Here is a 22,499-nt window from a genome sequence, read left to right as displayed (position 1 = left end):
AGAGTTTCCTCAGCTGTGATTTTATGACAAGATTCTGTTTTTTTTCCCCCATGCAGGCATCTTTGCTTACCTGAACTACCATGTGCCCAGGACTCGCCGGGAGATCCTGGAGACCCTCATCAAGGGGCTGCAGCGGCTGGAGTACAGAGGCTATGACTCTGCAGGTAGCTCTCTCCCACCACCAGGGCTTCTGGGTTTCATCTGATTTGAGCTTGCAAATGATTCTTTGGGTGATTTTGTGCATGGTTTCTGCTTTTGAAGGAGGCTGAAACCCAGCCTGCTCTTGCCTGTGGTCGGGAGGTGAGGGGCTTGGGTTAGCTCCCAGTGTCCAGCTTTCTATGCCCCTTCCTGCTGCTGCTATCTAAGGCTTTAAGAACACCTAAGGATGACCCCTAAGGAGTTTCTTGCCTTTATTTGGAGGGTCAGCCTTGGGGAGAAAGGGCACTGGTAAAAACACCAGTGGGGAGTATTGGTGTGGCTAAAATCCTGGCTGCTCCTCACACTTCCTTCATCTTCTGTGGTGGTGCTTTAGGGGTGGGAGTTGATGGTGGGAACGACAAAGACTGGGAAGCCAACGCCTGCAAGATTCACCTCATCAAGCAGAAGGGCAAGGTGAAGGCTCTGGATGAGGAGGTTCACAGTGAGTACTGTCTGCTTGCTCCTTGCCTGCTCCCCTCCCCTGAAATGTCCTCATTCATAGGTTCACAGAATGGCTTGGGTTGGAAGGGACCTGAAAGCTCATCCAGCTCCAAGCCCCTGCCATGGGCAGGGACACCTCCCACCAGCCCAGGCTGCTCAAGGCCTCATCCAGCCTGGCCTTGAGCACCTCCAGGCAGGAGGCAGCCACAGCCTCCCTGGGCAACCTGTGCCAGTCTCCCCCCATCCTCACTCTCAAGAATTTCTTCCTCACCTCCAATCTCAACCTCTCCTCTTCCAGCTCCAACCTGTTGTCTCTAGTCCTGTTCTTTAGACTGAGGCTGGGGAGAGCCTGGCACAGGTTGCCCAGGGAGGCTGTGGCTGCCTTCTGCCTGGAGGTGTTCAAGGCCAGGCTGGATGAGGTCTTGAGCAAGCTGGGCTGGTAGGAGGTGTCCCTGCCCATGGCAGGGGGTTGGAACTGGATGAGCTTGAAGGTCCCTCCAAACTTTAACCCATTCTGTGACTCCATGAATAAAACTGAGGCTGGAGTCCCTCTTCATGTTGTTCTTCCTTGGGGTGGGGTGAGGAGTGCAGGGCGGTCCCAGCCCTGCACCTGAGCTCTGAATCCCCTGAAAACTCACTTAGTGTTTGGTTGGGTTTGGTTCTGCTCCCCTGCAAACTCACTTAGTGTTTGGTTGGGTTTGGTTCTGCTCCCCTGCAAACTCACTTAGTGTTTGGTTGGGTTTGGGTCTGCTCCCCTGCAAACTCACTTAGTGTTTGGTTGAGTTTGGGTCTGCTCCCCTGGCAGCATTGCTGCCTTGTGACCATGCAGAGGGTAGGGACAGCCCTTTGGTGCTAAGAACTTGTTGTGCTTGTGCTGCAGAGCAACAGGACATGGATCTGGACATCGAATTTGATGTGCACCTGGGGATTGCCCACACTCGCTGGGCCACCCACGGGGAGCCCAACCCCATCAACAGCCACCCCCAGCGCTCCGACAAGAACAATGGTGAGTGCCTGCCCTGCAGCTGCCTCCCCTGCCTCTTGGAGGCTCTGGAGGAGCTTTCTGCCACCCCCACTAGTATGGAGGTGTCCAGAGAAGGGCCATGAGGAGGAGCAGAGGGCTGGAGCTGCTCTGCTCTGGAGACAGCCTGAGAGAGTTGGGCTTGTGCAGGCTGGAGAGGAGAAGCCTCCCAGGAGACCTTCTTGTGGCCTTCCAGGATCTGAAGGGGGCTACAGGAAAGCTGGGGAGGGACTTTTGAGGGTGTGAGGGAGTGATAGGAGTGGGGGGAATGGAGCAAAAGTAGAAGTGGGGAGATTGAGATTGGATGTTAGGAAGAAGTTGTTCCCCATGAGGGTGGTGAGAGACTGGCACAGGTTGCCCAGGGAGGTGGTGGAAGCCTCATCCCTGGAGGTTTTTGCAGCCAGGCTGGAGGTGGCTGTGAGCAACCTGCTGTGGTGTGAGGTGTCCCTGGCCATGGCAGGGGGTTGGAACTGGCTGAGCCTTGAGCTCCCTTCCAGCCCTGACAATTCTCTGATTTTATGACTCCACTGCCTTGTGTCTTGCAAGGAAGGGTGGCTGGAGCCAGGGTGAGCAGTTTGCTGCAGGCCCTGCTGCTGTTCCTGTGCAGCTGGAGGATGTGGGCCTGGTTCCTGGCCATGGGGTGTGCTGAGCATGGTGAGGGAGCTCAGGGAGGATGGGGATTAGTGGCAGGAGGTCAGCAGAGGAGCTGTGGGCACTGCTAGGCAGGGGTAACCAGAGGGTGGCATGGGATGGTCAGAATTGGAGCTGTTCTTTGGAGGGGAATTTTGTCCAGGGTTGGGTTTTTGTCCTGTTTGTTTCTGGTTTGTCCCAATCTGCACTGCAGGGCAGGGAGCTTCAGGGTGCTGCAGCTGGGCAGGGATTGGTGTGGCTGCCCTGGGTGCAGCAGTGCTGAGCTGGCAGGAGGAGGAGTGTGGGTTTTAACTGGGCTGGGAACTGCTTCAGGGCCTCCATCCAGAGGCTTTGCAGGGTCTCACAGGCCTGGTCCCACCCAGGTGATTGTGAGCTGCTGCTGCTGCCAGCCCTGCCAGGCAGGGCAGAGTGAGGGCATCCCAGGAGAGAAGCTCTGCTCTTGGCTCTGTTGAGTTGGGCTTGGCACACAGCGAAGCTGTGCCCTGCTGGCTGGGGGCACTTGCTGCCAGGGCTGAGCAGGGCTCTCCTCTGTCCCCAGAGTTCATTGTCATCCACAATGGCATCATCACCAACTACAAGGACCTGAGGAAGTTCCTGGTGAGTCCCCACCCGGCTCTGGCTGTCTCCCATCCCACTCAGGAGGCTCCCTCTCCACCCTGCTCCCTCCCCAACTCCTGCTCGCACACTTCCCTCCTCACTCACCCTCCCCAGCTCCTGTTCCCCCTCCCCTCTGCTCACATTCCCACACTCAGGTTTGTGCACTCATTCTCACACTCCCTACTCACGCTCCCACTCCAACTCTCCTACTCTGAGGATATTCTCACCCAGGTCCCTCCCTGCCTCACACTCCCCCTCCTCACTCCCCCACTCCCCTCCCCATATTCTCACACCCCTTTACTCTCACCCCCAACTCCCCCTTCACACACTGCCCTCACCCCTTCTCTCCTGCCCCCACTCACTGCCCTGTGCCCCACTCTTACTCTTGCACTCACTCCTACTCCCTCACACCCACTTGCTCCTCCTTCCCCCATAGCCTCCTCACTCCCCCCTCACTTCCACTCCTCACTCCACTCGTTCTCACACTCACTCCCACTTGTCCCCCACTTCCCTTCTTAGGCTGGCTCTGCTCACTTCTGCTCACACTCACTGCACTCACTGGCACAGCCCAGCTCACCCTGGCACTGCCTGAGCACACACTCTCACTCACTCACCCTGGCACACTCACACTGGTACCCAGTGTGGGCTGAGGGAGGGCAGGGCCTGGTCCCATGGTGGGTGAGGGCGGCATGGACTGGTCCATGGTGGGTGAGGGGACAGGGGCTGGTCCCGTGGTGGGTGAGGGGGGCATGGACTGGTCCATGGTGGGTGAGGGGACAGGGGCTGGTCCCGTGGTGGGTGAGGGGGCAGGGCCTGGTCCCATGGTGGGTGAGGAGGCAGGGGCTGGTCCCATGGTGGGTGAGGAGGCAGGGGCCTGGTCCCCATGGTGGGTGAGGGGGCAGAGGCCTGCTCCCCATGGTGGGTGAGGGGGGCATGGACTGGTCCCATGGTGGGTGAGGGGACAGGGGCTGCTCCCCATGGTGGGTGAGGGGGGCGTGGACTGGTCCATGGTGGGTGAGGGGACAGGGGCTGGTCCCCATGGTGGGTGAGGGGGCAGAGGCCTGGTCCCCATGGTGGGTGAGGGGGGCATGGACTGGTCCCATGGTGGGTGAGGGGACAGGGGCTGGTCCCATGGTGGGTGAGGGGACAGGGGCTGGTCCCCATGGTGGGTGAGGGGGCAGAGGCCTGGTCCCCATGGTGGGTGAGGGGGGCATGGACTGGTCCCATGGTGGGTGAGGGGACAGGGGCTGGTCCCCATGGTGGGTGAGGGGACAGGGGCTGGTCCCCATGGTCCCCATGGTCCCCATGTCCCTGCAGGAGAGCAAGGGCTACGACTTTGAGTCGGAGACAGACACGGAGAGCATTGCCAAGCTGGTCAAGTACATGTATGACAACAGGGACAGTGATGACATCAGCTTCACCACCCTGGTGGAGAGGGTGATCCAGCAGCTGGTAAGGGGCTTCTGACAGGGGCTGGTGGGCACAGGATGAACAGCAATGGATTGAAGCTAGAGGAGGGCAGATTGAGACTGGAGAGGAGGAAGAAATTCTTTGCAGTGAGGGTGGGGAGGGACTGGCACAGGTTGCCCAGGGAGGCTGTGACTGCCTCCTGCCTGGAGGTGTTCAGGGCCAGGCTGGATGAGGCCTTGAGCAGCCTGGGCTGGTGGGAGGTGTCCCTGCCCATGGCAAGGTGTTGGCACTGGATGAGCTTTCAGGTTCCTTCCAGCCCAAGCCATTCTGTGACTTTCTGAAGGAAGAGCTGGACACCTGCCCTGCTAAGCTGTGGATGGTTTGGAGTTAAACTAAAGAATTCAAAATCTGTGAATGCTGGGTGCATGGGGACAGACAGGGGGCACAGACACCCCAGTACAGACCCCAGAAATGCCCCTGTGTCACCCAGGGTAGCCTGGCACACTCTAAACAGTGGCTTTGGTCTCCCTCCCTCTGCCATGCACTCATTTTTTTCTCTACCATTAGCCCACACTCATGTGCCAGATACCTCCCTCTGGAGCTGTGGCAGCACCTGGAGCTGTTCCTGCTGTGCTGGGTGGTGGGCAGGGGCTGGCAGCTGGCTGGCACAGTGACCAGCAGTGGCTGCTGTGGCTGTTCCCCAAAGCTCCCTGCAGAGGAGCTGCTGTCTCCTTATGGGAGCTGCTCTGCACAGCCTGAGCCTCCCTGGGGCAGCTCAGCCAAGCTGGGCTCAGGAGCAGCAGGCAGCCCCCATCTGCCTTCTCCTGGAGCTGCTTTTTCAGCTGCTCACTGGGCAGGAGCTGCAGCAGCAGCAGGCCAAGGGCACATTTGGCTGGCAGGCTGCAGTGGCTCAGCTGTTTGTTTGGTGGCACCACTTGGGCAGACCCCTCCTGTGGCTTTGGTGCTTCCTTTGCCTTTAGAGTCCCCTCCCTGCCCTCTGAGCTCACACAGGGGCAGTGCAGAGCCCTGGGGGGAGAGTGCAGAGCCCTGGGGGGAGAGTGCAGAGCCCTGGTGGGAGAATGCAGAGCCCTGGAGAGGCAGTGCAGAGCCCTGGGAGCATTACAGACCCCTGGGGGGGACAGTGCAGAGCCCTGGGAGCATTACAGACCCCTGGGAGCATTACAGAGCCCTGGGGGGGGCAGTGCAGAGCCCTGTGGGGACAGTGCAGAGCCCTGTGGGGACAGTGCAGAGCCCTGGGGGCACTACAGAGCCCTGGGAGCATTATAGAGCCCTGAGCACAGGAGCTCAGAAGGCTTCTGAAGTGGTTGGGTGTGAGCTACCCAGGCTCAGGGGAGGGACACTTCCAGGCTGAGGTGCCTGGATGGAGCTTGTGGTAGCTCTGAAGACAGCTGTGGACCCTTCTGTTCAGGAGGTCCACAGCTGTGCTGGGACTCCTGCAGTGGTGCCCCAGGCCTCCATCAAAGGCTTAAACCACTTCTGCTCCTCTTGTTCCAGGAAGGTGCTTTTGCCCTGGTCTTCAAAAGTGTTCATTACCCAGGCCAAGCAGTTGGCACCAGGTGGGTATGGCTGTGGAGAAAAACCATTCTAGTTGCACCCTCTGTGTTGCTTCCCTTGTGCCACCCCAGGTCAGAAGAGGGGGGGAGGGCAGAGGTTGTTGTCATCTCTCTGTGCTGCTCTGGGGGTGGCTGTTGTTGTTTTGCCTTTTTTTTTTTTTGTTCCCCTCTCTCATTTCCCATTTGCCATAGCAAAATGTCTTGGTGCCCACCTGTGTCACAGCAGGTCTGGAGCAGCTTTCTCTGGTAGTGAGGTAGTTTTTATCTTGTCCTTTGTGTTTGCCAGTGGGGCAGGTGGTGGCCCAGAGCCCTGTTTGACTTGGGTTTAGGTTCTCTTCTCCACTTTGGATGGTCAACACGCCCCAGGCTGCTGTGCCCAGCAGAGGCTGACAGCTCAGAGCTGCAGATCCATCCAGTGAGCAGCAGGCACTGTGCTCCTCTCCAGCTGCCCTTGGCTTTGCAGTTCCCCTTGCAGAGTTTCAGCTAGAATGGAGACACGTTCCTGCTGTCCTTAGCTTGAGTTTAGCCACGAGGATGAGCAGAGGGCTGGAGCTGCTCTGCTCTGGAGACAGCCTGAGAGAGTTGGGGTTGTGCAGGCTGGAGAGGAGAAGGCTCCCAGAAGACCTTGTGGCCTTCCAGGATCTGAAGGGGGCTACAGGGAAGCTGGGGAGGGACTTTTGAGGGTGTCAGGGAGTGATAGGAGTGGGGGGGATGGAGCAAAACTAAAAGTGGGGAGACTGAGATGCTGCTTGGGTGTCTGGTGGACATGGAGGGGAGAGGCTCCTCCAGCTGCCTGCCCACAGAGCAGTCTGTTTGTGCCCCTGCTGGGAGACCTGGAAGGCATTTAAAGGGTGTTGGGCATGCAGGATGGAGCTGGAATGTGCCATCCCTCAGGCTGGAGGACAGCTCTTGGGAGGCAGCTCACTTGTGAACAGGGAGGTTGCTGTTTGCCTGCTGAATGTGCAGTTTTGGGAAACAAAGTGGCTAAAGTATCTCCACTTGGGAAACTTGGCCAGAAGGGTGGGGAGGAAGGTTTGGAGCTGGAGGAAAGTATCCTTCAGAGGAGGCTTCTGAGGTAGAGCAGAGGCTGCTCTCTGCTGTCTGTGTTCTGTGTTGTGTCTGTGGGGCTTGGAGCTGTGACTGCAAGGTCTATGGAGGTGGACCTCACCCTCTCTATGTATCTGAATGGGGCTCCAGGAAAGCTGGGGAGGGACTTCTTAGGGTGTCAGGTAGGGATAGGCCTGGGGTGGGAAAGAGCAATGCTAGAAATGGGGAGATTGGATGTTAGGAAGAAGTTGTTCCCCAGGAGGGTGGTGAGAGACTGGCAGAGGTTGCCCAGGGAGGTGGTGGAAGCCTCAACCCTGGAGGTTTTTGCAGCCAGGCTGGAGGTGGCTGTGAGCAACCTGCTGTGGTGTGAGGTGTCCCTGCCCATGGCAGGGGGTTGGGACTGGCTGAGCCTTGAGGTCCCTTCCAGCCCTGACAATTCTCTGATTCTCTTGTAGCCTCCTGTGTTGTTTGCACCACAACCGGCTGGTCTGGGAGGAGTTTGCTGTGCTGTGGTTGGGTTCAGTCGCTGTGCTGTGGTTGGGTTCAGTCGCTGTGGCGGGGTTGGGTTCAGTCGCTGTGGCGGGGTTGGGTTCAGTCGCTGTGATGCGGTTGGGTACAATCGCTGTGGCGGGGTTGGGTTCAGTCGCTGTGGTTGGGTTCAGTCGCTGTGGTTGGGTTCAGTCGCTGTGGCGGGGTTGGGTTCAGTCGCTGTGGCGGGGTTGGGTTCAGTCGCTGTGATGCGGTTGGGTACAATCGCTGTGGCGGGGTTGGGTTCAGTCGCTGTGGTTGGGTTCAGTCGCTGTGGTTGGGTTCAGTCGCTGTGGTTGTGTTCAGTCGCTGTGGTGCGGGTGGGTTCAGTCGCCGTGCTGTGGTTGGGTTCAGTCGCCGTGATGCAGTTGGGTTCAGTTGCTGTGCTGTGGTGGGTTTCAGTTGCTGTGCTGTATTTGGGTTCAATCGCTGTGCCGTGGTGGGGTTCAGTCGCTGTGGTGTGGTTGGTTTCAGTCGCTGTGGGGCGGTTGGGTTCAGTCGCTGTGGGTAATTGGGTTCAGTCGCTGTGGTGTGGTTGGGTTCAGTCGCTGTGTGGCGGTTGGGTTAAGTCACTGTGGGGTGGTTGGGTTCAGTGGCTGTGGGCCGGTTGGGTTCAGTCGCTGTTGTGGGGTTGGGTTCAGTCGCTGTGGGGCAGTTGGGTTCAGTCGCTGTGTGGCGGTTGGGTTTAGTCTCTGTGATGCGGTTGGGTTCAGTCGCTGTGATGCGGTTGGGTTCAGTCGCTGTGGGGCGGTTGGGTCCAGTCGATGTGTTAGGGTTCAGTCGCTGTGGTAGGGTTCAGTCGCTGTGGTGTGCTTGGGTTCAGTCGCTGTGTGGCGGTTAGGTTCAGTCACTGTGGTGGGGTTGGGTTCAGTCGCTGTGGGGCCGTTGGGTTCAGTCGCTGTGGGGCGGTTGGGTTCAGTCGCTGTGGTGGGGTTGGGTTCAGTCGCTGTGGGGCGGTTGGGTACAGTCGGGGTGCTGGGATTGGGTTCAGTCGCTGTGGCGCGGTTGGGTTCAGTCGCTGTGGGGCGGTTGGGTTCAGTCGCTGTGGGGCGGTTGGGTTCAGTCGCTGTGGCGCGGTTGGGTTCGGTTGCTGTGGCGCGGTTGTGTTCAGTGGATGTGTGGCGGTTGTGTTCAGTGGCTGTGTGGCGGTTGTGTTCAGTCGCTGTGTGGCGGTTGGGTTCAGTCGCTGTGGGGCGGTTGGGTTCAGTCGCTGTGGGGCGGTTGGGTTCAGGCACTGTGCCGTGGTTGGGTTCAGTCGCTGTGCCGTGGTTGGGTTCAGTTGCTGTGGCACGGTTGGGTTCAGTGGCTGTGTGGCGGTTGTGTTCATTCGCTGTGGGGCGGTTGGGTTCAGTCGCTGTGGGGCGGTTGGGTTCAGTCGTTGTGCCGTGGTTGGGTTCAGTCGCTGTGCCGTGGTTGGGTTCAGTCACTGTGGCGCGGTTGGGTTCAGTCGCTGTGGCACGGTTGGGTTCAGTCCTTGTGGCGGGGTTGGGTTCAGTTGCTGTGGGGCTGTTGAGTTCAGTCGCTGTGCTGTAATTTGGTTCAGTCACTGTGCTGTGGTTCGGTTCAGTTGCTGTGCTGTAGTTGGGTTCAGTGGCTGTGGGGCGGTTGGGTTCAGTGGCTGTGTGGCGGTTGGGTTCAGTGGCTGTGCTGGAGTTGGGTTCATTCGCTGTGGTGGGGTTGGGTTCAGTCGCTGTGGGGCGGTTGGGTTCAGTCGCTGTGGGGCGGTTGGGTTCAGTCGCTGTGGTGGGGTTGGGTTCAGTCGCTGTGGTGGGGTTGGGTTCAGTCGCTGTGCCGTGGTTGGGTTCAGTCGCTGTGCCGTGGTTGGGTTCAGTCGCTGTGTGGTGGTTGGGTTCAGTCGCTGTGGTATGGTTGGGTTCAGTCACTGTGGTATGGTTGGGTTCAGTCGGTGTGTGGCGGTTGGGTTCAGTCGCTGTGGGGCGGTTGGGTTCAGTCGCTGTGGGGCGGTTTGGTTCTGTCGCTGTGGTTGGGTTCAGTCGCTGTGGTTGGGTTCAGTCGCTGTGGTGTGGGTGGGTTTAGTCTCTGTGCCATGGTTGGGTTCAGTCGCTGTGCCGTGGTTGGGTTCAGTCGCCATAATGCAGTTGGTTTCAGTCCCTGTGCCGTGTTTGGGTTCAGTCGCTGTGGTGTGGTGGGTTTCAGTCGCTGTGGTGTGGTTGGGTTCAATCGCTGTGCCGTGGTGGGGTTCAGTTGGTGTGGTGTGGTTGGTTTCAGTTGGTGTGGTGTGGTTGGGTTCAGTCGCTGTGGGGCGGTTGGGTTCAGTGGCTGTGTGGCGGTTGGGTTCAGTCGCTGTGGGGTGGTTGGGTTCAGTGGCTGTGTGGCGGTTGGGTTCAGTCGCTGTGTGGCGGTTGGGTTCAGTCGCTGTGCGGCGGTTGGGTTCAGTCGCAGTGGTGTGGTTGGGTTCAGTCGCTGTTGGGCGGTTGGATTCAGTTGCTGTGGGGCGGTTGTTTTCAGGCGCTGTGGGGCGGTTGGGTTCAGTCGCTGTGGGGTGGTTGGGTTCAGTCGCTGTGGGGTGGTTGGGTTCAGTCACTTTGGTGTGGTTGGGTTCAGCCGCCGTGGTGCCCTTGGTTTCAGCCGCCGTGGTGCCGTTGGGTTCAGTCGCTGTGCTGTGGTTGGGTTCAGTCGCTGTGCTGTGGTTGGGTTCAGTCGCTGTGGGGTGGTTGGGTTCAGTCGCTGTGCTGTGGTTGGGTTCAGTCGCTGTGGTTGGGTTCAGTGGCTGTGCCGGGGTTGGGTTCAGTCGCTGTGGTGGGGTTGGGTTCAGTCTCTGTGGGGCAGTTGGGTTCAGTCAATGTGTTTGGGTTCAGTCGCTGTGGTTGGGTTCAGTCGCTGTGGTGCTCTTGGGTTCAGTGGCTGTGTGGCGGTTGGGTTCAGTCGCTGTGGGGCCTTTGGGTTCAGTCGCTGTGGGGCGGTTGGGTACAGTCGCTGTGCTGTAATTGGGTTCAGTCGCTGTTGTGTGGTTGGGTTCAGTTGCTGTGCTGTAGTTGGGTTCAGTCGCTGTGGTGTGGTTGGATTCAGTCGCTGTGGGGCGGTTGGATTCAGTGGCTGTGTGGCGGTTGGGTTTAGTCGCTGTGGCACGGTTCGGTTCAGTCACTGTGGCGCGGTTGGGTTCAGTGGCTGTGTGGCGGTTGGGTTCAGTCGCTGTGGCGCGGTTGGGTTCAGTCGCTGTGGCGCGGTTGGGTTCAGTCGTTGTGGGGCGGTTGGGTTCAGTAGCTGTGGGGCGGTTGGGTTCTGTTGCTGTGGTTGGGTTCAATCGCTGTGGTTGTGTTCAGTCGCTGTGGTGCGGGTGGGTTTAGTCCCTGTGCCATGATTGGGTTCAGTCGCTGTGCCGTGGTTGGGTTCAGTCGCCATGATGCAGTTGGTTTCAGTCCCTGTGCCGTGTTTGGGTTCAGTCGCTGTGCTGTGGTGGGTTTCAGTCGCTGTGGTGTAGTTGGGTTCAATCGGTGTGCCGTGGCGGGGTTCAGTCGCTGTGGCGGGGTTGGGTTCAGTCGCTGTGGGGCGCTTTGGTTAAGTGGCAGTGTGGCGGTTGGGTTTAGTTGCCGTGGCGGGGTTTGGTTCAGTTACTGTGGGGCAGTTGGGTTCAGTCGCTGTGGTTGGGTTCAGTCGCTGTGGTGCGGGTGGGTTCAGTCTCTGTGACGTGGTTGGGTTCAATCGCTGTGGGGCGGTTGGGTTCAGTTGCTGTGCCGTGGTTGGGTTCAGTCGCTGTGGGGCGGTTGGGTTCAGTTGCTGTGGCGCGTTTGGTTTCAATCGCTGTGGTGGGTTTGGGTTCAGTCGCTGTGGGGCGGTTGGGTTCAGTCGCTGTGGTTGGGTTCAGTTGCTGTGGTGTGGTTGGGCTCAGTCGCTGTGGGGCAGTTGGGTTCAGTCGCTGTGGTGTGGTTGGGCTCAGTCGCTGTGGTATGGTTGGGTTCAGTCGCTGTGCTGTAGTTGGGTTCAGTCGCTGTGCTGTAGTTGGGTTCAGTCGCTGTGGTGTGGTTGGGTTCAGTCGCTGTGTCGTGGTTGGGTTCAGTCGCTGTGGTGTGGTTGGGTTCAGTCGCTGTGGTGTGGTTGGGTTCAGTCGCTGTGGTGTGATTGGGTTCAGTCGCTGTTCTGTTGTCGGGTTCAGTCTCTGTGGTGCGGTTGGGTTCAGTTACAGTGCTGTAGTTGGGTTCAGTCTCTGTGCCGTGGTTGGGTTCAGTCGCTGTGCCCTGGTTGGGTTTAGTCGTCGTGATGGAGTTGGGTTCATTCCCTGTGACGTGTTTGGGTTCAGTTGCTGTGCTGTAATTGAGTTCAGTCGCTGTGCTGTGGTGGGTTTCAGTTGCTGTGGTGTGGTTTTGTTCAATCGCTGTGCCATTGTGGGGTTCAGTTGGTGTGCTGTGGTTGTGTTCAGTCACTGTGCCGTGGTTGTGTTCAGTCGCTGTGCCGTGGTTGGGTTCAGTCACTGTGCCGTGGTTGGGTTCAGTCGCTGTGCCGTGGTTGGGTTCAGTCATTGTGCCGTGCTTGGGTTCAGTCTCTGTGCCTTGGTTGGGTTCAGTCGCTGTGCCGTGTTTGGGTTCAGTCACTGTGCCGTGGTTGGGTTCAGTCGCTGTGGGGCGGTTGGGTTCAGTCACTGTGGTATGGTTTGGTTCAGTCGCTGTACCGTGGTCGGGTTCAGTCGCTGTGCCATGGTTTGGTTCAGTCGCTGTGCTGTGGTTGGGTTCAGTCGCTGTGGGGTGGTTGGGTTCAGTCGCTGTGCCGTGGTCGGGTTCAGTCGCTGTGCCGTGGTCGGGTTCAGTCGCTGTGCTGTGGTTGGATTCAGTCGCTGTGGGGTGGTTGGGTTCAGTCGCTGTGCCGTGGTTGGGTTCAGTCGCTATGGGGTTGTTGGGTTCAGTTGCTGTGGTGCGGTTGGATTCAGTCGCTGTGGGGTGGTTGGGTTCAGTCGCTGTGCCGTGGTTGGGTTCCGTCGCTGTGCCGCGGTTGGGTTCAGTCACTGTGGTATGGTTTGGTTCAGTCACTGTGCCGTGGTTTGGTTCATTCGCTGTGACGTAGTCGGGTTCAGTCGCTGTGCCATGGTTTGGTTCAGTCGCTGTGCTGTGGTTGGGTTCAGTCGCTGTGGGGTGGTTGGGTTCAGTCGCTGTGCCGTGGTTGGGTTCAGTCGCTATGGGGTTGTTGGGTTCAGTTGCTGTGGTGCGGTTGGATTCAGTCGCTGTGGGGTGGTTGGGTTCAGTCGCTGTGCCGTGGTTGGGTTCCGTCGCTGTGCCGCGGTTGGGTTCAGTCACTGTGGTATGGTTTGGTTCAGTCGCTGTACCGTGGTTTGGTTCATTCGCTGTGCCGTGGTCGGGTTCAGTCGCTGTGCTGTGGTTGGGTTCAGTCGCTGTGCTGTGGTTGGATTCAGTCGCTGTGCCGTGGTTGGGTTCAGTCGCTATGGGGTTGTTGGGTTCAGTTGCTGTGGTGCGGTTGGATTCAGTCGCTGTGGGGCGGTTGGGTTCAGTCGCTGTGGGGCGGTTGGGTTCAGTCGCTGTGGGGCGGTTGGGTTCAGTCGTTGTGCCGTGGTTGGGTTCAGTCGCTGTGCCGTGGTTGGGTTCCGTCGCTGTGCCGCGGTTGGGTTCAGTCACTGTGGTATGGTTTGGTTCAGTCGCTGTACCGTGGTTTGGTTCATTCGCTGTGCCGTGGTGGGGTTCAGTCGCTGTGCCATGGTTTGGTTCATTCGCTGTGCTGTGGTTGGGTTCAGTCGCTGTGCTGTGGTTGGATTCAGTCGCTGTGGGGTGGTTGGGTTCAGTCGCTGTGCCGTGGTTGGGTTCAGTCGCTATGGGGTTGTTGGGTTCAGTTGCTGTGGTGCGGTTGGATTCAGTCGCTGTGGGGTGGTTGGGTTCAGTCGCTGTGCTGTGGTTGGGTTCAGTCGCTATGGGGTTGTTGGGTTCAGTTGCTGTGGTGCGGTTGGGTTCAGTCGCTGTGCCGTGGTTTGGTTCATTCGCTGTGCCGTGGTCGGGTTCAGTCGCTGTGCCGTGGTTTGGTTCAGTCACTGTGCTGTGGTTGGGTTCAGTCACTGTGCCGTGGTTCGGTTCAGTCTCTGTGCCGTGGTTGGGTTCAGTCTCTGTGCTGTGGTTGGGTTCAGTCGCTGTGCTGTGGTTGGGTTCAGTCGCTGTGGTGCGGTTGGGTTCAGTCGCTGTGCTGTGGTTTGGTGCAGTCACTGTGCTGTGGTTCGTTTCGTTCGCTCTGCCGTGGTTGGGTTCAGTCGCTGTGACATGTTTTGGTGCAGTCCCTGTTCTGTGGTTGGGTTCACTCACTGTGCCGTGGTGGGGTTCAGTCTCTGTGCTGTGGTTGGGTTCAGTCGCTGTGCCGTGGTTGGGTTCAGTCGCTGTGCCGTGGTTTGGTTCAGTCTCTGTGCTGTGGTTGGGTTCAGTCTCTGTGCTGTGGTTGGGTTCAGTCTCTGTGCTGTGGTTGGGTTCAGTCGCTGTGCCGTGGTTTGGTTCAGTCTCTGTGCTGTGGTTGGATTCAGTCGCTGTGGGGTGGTTGGGTTCAGTCGCTGTGCCGTGGTTGGGTTCAGTCGCTATGGGGTTGTTGGGTTCAGTTGCTGTGGTGCGGTTGGATTCAGTCGCTGTGGGGTGGTTGGGTTCAGTCGCTGTGCTGTGGTTGGGTTCAGTCGCTATGGGGTTGTTGGGTTCAGTTGCTGTGGTGCGGTTGGGTTCAGTCGCTGTGCCGTGGTTTGGTTCATTCGCTGTGCCGTGGTCGGGTTCAGTCGCTGTGCCGTGGTTTGGTTCAGTCACTGTGCTGTGGTTGGGTTCAGTCACTGTGCCGTGGTTCGGTTCAGTCTCTGTGCCGTGGTTGGGTTCAGTCTCTGTGCTGTGGTTGGGTTCAGTCGCTGTGCTGTGGTTGGGTTCAGTCGCTGTGGTGCGGTTGGGTTCAGTCGCTGTGCTGTGGTTTGGTGCAGTCACTGTGCTGTGGTTCGTTTCGTTCGCTCTGCCGTGGTTGGGTTCAGTCGCTGTGACATGTTTTGGTGCAGTCCCTGTTCTGTGGTTGGGTTCACTCACTGTGCCGTGGTGGGGTTCAGTCTCTGTGCTGTGGTTGGGTTCAGTCGCTGTGCCGTGGTTGGGTTCAGTCGCTGTGCCGTGGTTTGGTTCAGTCTCTGTGCTGTGGTTGGGTTCAGTCTCTGTGCTGTGGTTGGGTTCAGTCTCTGTGCTGTGGTTGGGTTCAGTCGCTGTGCCGTGGTTTGGTTCAGTCTCTGTGCTGTGGTTGGGTTCAGTCTCTGTGCTGTGGTTGGGTTCAGTCTCTGTGCTGTGGTTGGGTTCAGTCGCTGTGCCGTGGTTTGGTTCAGTCACTGTGCTGTGGTTGCGTTCAGTCGCTGTGCTGGCCATCAGCAGCCCCTTCAGGCCGGGGCTGGGGATCCCTGGTGCTGTAATTCTGTGTCTCTTGCAGGCGAGGCAGCCCCCTGCTGATAGGAGTGCGGAGCGAGCACAAGCTCTCCACTGACCACATCCCCATCCTGTACCGCACCGGTGAGTGCCAGCTCCCCTCCCTCCCTGCCCCGCAGGAGCCACATCCTGCATCCTCACACCTACACACAGCACCTGCCTGGGGGCTCTGCCATGCACAAGTACCCTTGTAAGCCTCCATCTGGAAATTCAGCCACGCTTGGAAAGAGATTTCAGGGTGGGTTGAGGAAGTTTTTAGCCACCTGTGCCACCCTGTACCTCCAGTTGGGTTTTAGCTTCATAGGGACATCTTTAATGCCCAGTGCTTGCAGGGAACCCCCATCCTGATGGAAGGAACCCCCATCCTGGTGCTAGGGAACCCCCACCCTGGTGCAAGGGACCTCCACCCTGGTGCAAGGGACCCCCACCCTGGTGCAAGGGACCCCCATCTTGATGGAAGGAATCCCCATCCTGGTGCTAGAGAACCCCATCCTGGAGAAACAAATAGAGTAGTTCAGTAGGGGTAACATTAAGATTCCAATTCAACTCAGATAAACTTCACTTCAGAGCTGGTGTGTGGCATGCTGGCACCCATGGATTGTGTTTCCAAGCCCTTGCATCACAGGCTGCAGCTTTTCACTCTCACAAACCTTTCACTCCTGCCCCAGCCCCTTGGGCTGCAGCCTGTGTGCCCTGCCCATCCTTCTCTCACCTGTGTTTCAGCACTGGAGAACTTGCAGCCTTGGAAATGAAAAGGGGCTGAGAATTACCCCATGGCTTCTCTTTGTCAGAGTCTGAACCCAGTTTCTGGGCACTGGGCAGGCTCTCAGGGCACTGCAGTGAGCAGGACTTGGCTGCTGCTGCTCTTCTCACTGCTGCTGGGGCTGCTAAGGGTAGCTCACTGCAGTGTGACATGAACAGAAACCAGGTGAGGAGCAGCTGAGGGACCTCACTTCCAGAAGGACATTGAGGGATGGAGTGTCCAGAGAAGGGCAACAGAGCTGGGGAAGGGTCTGGAGAAGAGGGCTGGGGAGGAGCAGCTGAGGGAGCTGGGGGGTTGAGGCTGGAGAAGAAGAGGCTGAGGGGAGACCTCATTGCTCTCTACAGCTCCTGAGAGGAGGGTGGAGCCAGGTGGGGTTGGGCTCTGCTCCCAATGAACAAGCAATGGGACAAGAAGAAACAGCCTCAAGTTGCCCCAGGGGAGGTTGAGGTTGGACATCAGAAGAAATTCTTCAGAAGGAGCTCTCAAGGCCTGGCCCAGGCTGCCCAGGGCAGTGGTGGTGTTTAAAGTACACAGATGTGGTGCTGAGGGCCATGGTTTAGCCTCAGCCTGGGCAGAGTTAGGGAATGGTAGGACTGGATGAGCTTAAAGGGTTCTCCAACCACAACCTTCTTCCATGAAGACCAATCCCAGGAAGCTTTGTCCATGTTCCCTCTTGGCTGAGGGTTGGGAATCAGCAGTGATCCTTTGGGTGTGGTTTGGTTTGCACTGATTGTCTGAAGTTTTGTTTGTGTTTTTTTTTTTCCGCAATTGCACTTCCAGCTGCACCATCTATGGATCATTCTTTTGATGGAATATCCATAAAAATGGAGGAAGGTGCCTGCTAGAGAGAGGAAAACAAAACAATCTGCTGCTTGAGCTGTCAGACCAATCCTCCAGCTCCTTAGGAGAGGAATCAGATGTTCATGGGCTCTTTAATATGTGGTTGTTGCTTCCTGTGGAGTGCAGTGAAGCAAGTGGGATAATCAGACAGGAAAACACACCCAGCAGGCCTACAGCCAGCCCAGCCCAGCCCACTGCAGGTGTGCAGGTTGTGCTGGATGCTCCCTGCTGCTCCAGAACAGTAAATTAGAATCATAGAATCAGTAAGGGTTGGAAGGGACCACAAGGCTCAGCCAGTTCCAACCCCCCTGCCATGGGCAGGGACACCTCACACCAGATCAGGCTGGCCAGAGCCTCATCCAGCCTGGCTGCAAACACCTCCAGGGATGGGACCCCAACCACCTCCCTGGACAACCCATTCCAGGCTCTCACCACTCTCATGGGGAAGAACTTCTTCCTCACATCCAGCCTGAATCTCCCCACTTCCAGCTTTATTCCATTCCCCCCAGTCCTATCACTCCCTGAGAGCCTAAAAAGTCCCTCCCCACCTTTCTTGTAGCCCCCATCAGATACTGGAAAGCCACAAGAAGGTCACCTCAGAGCCTTCTTCTCTCCACACTGAACAGCCCCAACTCTTTCAGTCTGTCCTCATAGCAGAGCAGCTCCAGCCCTCTGCTCATCCTGGTGGCCCTTCTCTGGACACCTTCCAGCACCTCCAGATCCCTCTTGTAATAGGGGCTCCTGAACTGGATGCAGTACTCCTGGTGGGGTCTCACCAGAGCTGAGTAGAGGGACAGAATCCCCTCCCTGGCCCTGCTGGCCACACTTCTCCTGCTGCAGCCCAGGCTCTGCTTGGCTCTCTGGGCTGCAAGTGCTCACTGCTGGCTCCTGCTGAGCTTCTCCTCCCCCAGCACCCCCAAGTCCCTCTCCTCAGGGCTGCTCTCCAGCCAGTCCCTGCCCAGCCTGGATTTGTGCTTGGGATTGCCTCCACCCAGCTGCAGGACCTTGCACTTGGTCTTGTTGAACCTCCTGAGGTTGTCATGTGCCCAGCTCTGCAGCCTGTGCAGGTCCCTCTGGATGGATCCCTTCCCTCCAGCTCTCTGCTGCACCACACAGCTTGGTACCATCAGCAAACCTGCTGAGGGTGCACTCAATGCCACTGTCCAAAAAAACCCCCAAAACTCAAACCATGGAGGGAACCCTGATAGGAGGCTGGTAACAGTCCTAATCCCAGTGCTCCCAAAATTCTTTCTGGAGTTCAGATTGTCACAGAGCCACTTCCTTCCTCCTGGGCACTGGCTGCAGAGGAACTTTTCCTGAGGGTGTCTAGAGCCAGGCCAAGGGGGAATGGTTTGGAGCTGAGGCAGAGCAGGGTTAGAGTGGAGCTGAGGAAGAAGCTGTTGAGTGTGAGGGTGGTGAGAGTCTGGCACAGGCTGCCCAGGGAGGCTGTGGCTGCCTCCTGCCTGGGGGTGTTGAAGGCCAGGCTGGATGAGGCCTTGAGCAGCTGAGTCTGGCTGAGAGGTGTCCCTGGGCATGGCAGGGGATTGGAGGAGATGAGCTCTGAGGTGCCTTCCAACCTGAGCCTCTCTGTGCTTTAGTTTCTGTTTACCAAGCCTGGCTCCCTTGAGGTCAGTGTCAAGTGTTCAGAGTCAGGTTCTGAAGTTGCGGTGCCTCAGTCCTTGAGGTCTTTTCCAGCCCTGACAATTCTATGGTTCTATGAATCCTGAATTCCAGTAAGGGAGAGGTAAGTGCTGTGGAGCAGTGGGCCAGGTGGTGAATGGACAATCTGTGACCAAATCTGTGATCACAAAGCTGTCTCTGGCTGATAATGCTCAGTGTGGTTGTCCTTGGTCAGATACCAGGAGGCTGCTGGAACACTGCAACAGGTTGCCCAGGGAGGTGCTTGAGACCCCATCCCTGGAGATATTCAGAGTGAGGCTCCACAGGGTTCAGAGCAACCTGATCTGGTGGAGGATGTCCCTGCTGAGTGCAGGGGGTTGGTCTGGATGGCCTTTGAAGGTCCTTTCCCACCCAACCCATTCTGTGATACAGGGACAGTGCACAGAAGGAAGCTGGTCCAGTTCCTGCCCCAGGGTAGAGTCTGTGACACAGGAAAGCAAAACCACATAATAAAGGCAATGCAGGGAGAGGGCCTACTCTGAGCAGCCAGATTTGCATGTTCTGATCACAAAGGGATGCTTCTGCTGGGCAATGGCCACTGACGCCTTGGCTCTGTCCTCTCTCAGTCAGCAGCAACTCAGTCTGTCCTGCCTCAGCTCAGCCACCTTTGCCTCATTTCCTGACCTAATAACTGCAGTGGAGGGCTCTGAACTGTTGGCTGAGTGGAACCTCCTCACTGAGTATCAACATGAAAGCAGAATTCTTTTCTTCACAGTATTCTTTACTTCACAGGATTTAGTTTTCCCTTCACATTTCAATTTACGGAAGAATAAATCTAAACCATGACTGAACCAGCAGTCAGTGTCCAGCAGGTGAAACAGCAGAGCTTAGCGAACAAATCTGTCCCAGGCTAACTCCAATGTGGTTATTCTTCAGCAGCAGTCATGGTGTGCTGGATCACCCAAGGCCAGCCCTTACCACACTGAGCACAAGGACTGGCAAAGGATTCTGGCAGAGCTCTCTGCTGAGCAGCAGCTGTTTTGGTCCTCATCTGCATTCCCAATCAGCTTGGCCACCAGGAAGTATTTCCTGCAGTTTAAGAGGAGGTAGAGGGATAGAGAGTGTTGGGGTTTGTGGGGAGAGGCTGAGGGACCTGGGGCTGCTGAGCCTGGAGAAGAGAGCCCCAGAGGGGATCTGCAAGAGCTAAAGGGTAGGGGGCAAGAGGCTGGGGCCAGACTCTGCTCAGTGGTGCCCAGGGACAGCACAAGGGACAAAGGGCAAGAGGCTGGCACCCAGGAGGTGCCACCTGGAGAGGAGGAGAAAGTTGTTTGTTGTGAGGGTGCTGGAGGGCTGGAGCAGGCTGCCCAGAGAGGTTGTGGAGTGTCCTTGTGTGGAGAGCTTCCAACCCCCCCTGGACATGGTGTCCCTGGGCAAGCTGCTGTGGGTATCCTGCTGGAGCAGAGGGGTTGGGCTGGATGAGCTCCAGAGGTCCCTCCCCACTACCACCATGCTGGGATTTGGTGATTCTGTAACTGCCAGAGTGCTTCCAAAGGATCCCTGGTGAAACACAGCTGGAAAAGCTCAGTACAAGAGTTTCAGAGGCTGTCCCCTAGTCCTGTGCCCTTCTGTGCACCTCCATCCATCCATCCCTCCATCCATCCACCCCTCCCTCCATCCTGGCAGCAGTTTACCAGCTGTACCAGTTCTGGATCAGGATGAGGTGGTTGTGTTTGATAGCTCAGAGCAATGCTGGGCCCTTGGTGATGGATTTCTTGCTCTGTGCCAGCCAGAGGCTGTTTGGGTTGCATCAGGCAGCGCTCAGTGGAGCAGGGAGGCTGCAAAGGTGGCAGCTGGGAGAGGATTTCCTCATTGCTGAGAATAAAGGACAAAGAAAGAACAAGTCTGAAAGCCTCAAAGTCAGGGAAGCAGGAGCCCAGATCATCCAAGGGCTGGAGCAGCTCTGCTGTGAGCACAGGCTGAGGGAGCTGGGGCTGTGCAGCCTGGAGAGGAGAAGGCTCCAGGGGGACCTCAGAGCTGCCTGCCAGGACCTGAAGGGATCCTGCAGGAAGGCTGCAGAGAGACTTTTGCTGAGGATGTCCAGAGCCAGGCCAAGAGGGAATGGTTTGAAGCTGAGGCAGAGCAGGGTTAGAGTGGAGCTGAGGAAGAAGTTGTTGAGTGTGAGGGTGGTGAGAGTCTGGCACAGGCTGCCCAGGGAGGCTGTGGCTGCCTCCTGCCTGGGGGTGTTGAAGGCCAGGCTGGATGAGGCCCTGAGCAGCTGAGTCTAGCTGAGAGGCCCATGGCAGGGGTATTGGAGGAGATGATTTCTGAAGTCCCTTCCAGCCTGAGCCATGCTGTGATTTTATGATAAACAGAGCAGATCCACCTGGCAAAAGCTGTGGCTGCTCCTAAAGCAGCTTCAGTTGCCTTCTGGTGGAGCCACACAGCAACCTTCATGGGAAGTTTTCCCTGTGCTCTCCTCCAGACTGTCAGTCTGCACTCCCAGACTTCATTCACAAGCACACAAAAACCCTGAGCAAGGGCACAACAAAGATCCAAGTGCTCCTGTGCTGCCCTCCTCACTGCTGCTGTTGAATGCCACTGAGGCTGATGAGAAGAGTGCTTCATGTTGGTACTGTGCCTTGGGAGCTCTGCTGGAGGCTGACTCTGCAGCTGCCTTCCAGGGGTCTCTGTGTGTGGTCCCTAACCCTCCTGTCTTCCAGGGAAGGACAAGAAGGGAAGCTGCAGCCTGTCCCGTGTTGACAGCACCACCTGCCTGTTCCCTGTGGAGGAGAAGGCTGTGGAGTACTACTTTGCCTCGGATGCTAGGTAATGGAGTTCTGTGTCTCTTATTCTGAGGAGAAATGTGCTGGATAAAGCCTTAAACAAGAGATCAGAGACTGCCGTGGGTTGGAAGGGAGCTCCAAAGCTCCTCCACTCCAACCCCCCTGCACTCAGCAGGGACATCTCCACTGGAGCAGGTTGCTCAGAGCTCCCTGGAGCCTGACCTTGAATATCTCCAGGGATGGAGCCTCAAGCACCTCCCTGGGCAACCTGTTGCAGTGTTCCAGCAGCCTCCTGGTGCAGAACTTGTTCTTCACATCCAAACTAAATCTGCTCTGCTCTAATCTCAAACCCTTGCCCCTGGTCCTGTCCCTGCAGGCCTCTGGGGACAGTCCCTCTGCAGCCTTCTTGTAGCCCCTTCAGGTACTGGAAAGCTGCTCTGAGGTCTCTCTGGAGCCTTCTCCAGGCTGAACAACCTTAGCCTGTGCTCATAGCAGAGGTTCTCCAGTCCTCTGATCATTTTCATGGCCCTCCTCTGGATCTGCTCCATCAGGTCCCATGCTGGGACTTGGAATGGACCTCTGGGGATCATCTTGTCCACCCTCCAGGTTCCTGTCTTGGTTTTTTGCAGCCACTGCCCCTCCCTGCATCTCACTTTTCCCAGCTGTTGTTCTCCAGCTGGGCTGCCTGTGGGCTCTTTATGGATCCAGTAAGTTGTGTGTCTGTGGCCATGACTTCACACACAGTTACCAGAAGTGTCCCTGGAAGAGCCAGAGGAGAATTAGGTTTGGAGTTTCTGTTCAAGGAGTGGTTAACTTCTGCAGCTTTTCTTGTGAGAGCCTTTCCATAGAAACACAAACTCCTTTAGGGTGGAAAAGGCCTTTAAGAGCATTGATTAACCCAACACTCCCCAGTCTGCTGCTAAACCATGGCCCTAAGCACCACATCTCCATGGCTCTGAAACCCCTCCAGGGATGGAGACTCCACCACTGCCCTGGGCCAGGCCTTGAGAAGCCTTTCAGAGAAGAAAATTCTTCTCAAATCTAACCTAAGCCTCCCCTGGTACAACTTGAGGCCGTTTCCTCTTGTCCTGTCACTTGTTCCTGGGGAGCAGAGCCCAACCCCCCCCGGCTCCAGCCTCCTCTCAGGAGCTGTAGAGAGCAATGAGGTCTCCCTCAGCCTCCTCTTCTCCAGCCTCAACCCCCCCAGCTCCCTCAGCTGCTCCTCCCCAGCCCTGGGTTCTCCAGACCCTTCCCCAGCTCTGTTCCCTTCTCTGGCCCTGCTCCAGCCCTCAAGGTCCTTCTGGCACTGAGAGCCCAACCCTGACCCCAGGCTTCCAGCTGTGGCCTCCCCAGTGCCCAGCCCAGGGACACAGCACTGGACCAGAGGAGAGTCTTTAGGACACCCTGAAATGTTCTGGTTTTAGAGAGCTTTTCAGCACCCTGCCCAAGGTCAGAACAGGTCCTGCTCACACAGGAAGCTGCTGTGCCTCAGCCCCTGTGAGCTGAACTGGCAGGGTGCAGGCTGACACTTGGCCAAGGACCCTAACCCCCCCTGGCAGTTCCTGTGCTGACATTCCCCAAGTGCACTGCAGGAAGGTTTCTGATGGTCTCTCACCCCTGCAGTGCTTCTAAGCAGGGCTGAGGGTA

General features: G+C 57.5%; 1 protein-coding gene across 1 annotated transcript in view; it reads left to right on the top strand.

Moving 5' to 3' along the window:
- The first annotated feature begins 78 nt into the window (after positions 1 to 78).
- Positions 79 to 22,499, top strand: part of GFPT1 (glutamine--fructose-6-phosphate transaminase 1) — a 38,518-nt gene continuing 16,097 nt past the window's right edge. Inside the window, exons 1-8 of the mRNA XM_054396645.1 lie at positions 79 to 164; positions 533 to 640; positions 1,520 to 1,645; positions 2,850 to 2,908; positions 4,226 to 4,360; positions 5,834 to 5,895; positions 14,851 to 14,930; positions 20,790 to 20,895. Of these exons, the coding sequence (XP_054252620.1) occupies positions 1,531 to 1,645; positions 2,850 to 2,908; positions 4,226 to 4,360; positions 5,834 to 5,895; positions 14,851 to 14,930; positions 20,790 to 20,895 (557 nt within the window). The 5' untranslated portion in view covers positions 79 to 164; positions 533 to 640; positions 1,520 to 1,530. The remainder of the gene's footprint in view (positions 165 to 532; positions 641 to 1,519; positions 1,646 to 2,849; positions 2,909 to 4,225; positions 4,361 to 5,833; positions 5,896 to 14,850; positions 14,931 to 20,789; positions 20,896 to 22,499) is intronic.

The sequence above is a fragment of the Indicator indicator genome, chromosome 38 (genome assembly GCF_027791375.1).
Source record: "Indicator indicator isolate 239-I01 chromosome 38, UM_Iind_1.1, whole genome shotgun sequence".
Taxonomy (NCBI): domain Eukaryota; kingdom Metazoa; phylum Chordata; class Aves; order Piciformes; family Indicatoridae; genus Indicator; species Indicator indicator.
The sequence above is the reverse complement of the archived record's forward strand: the minus strand, read 5'-3'. Positions and strand labels throughout refer to the sequence as shown.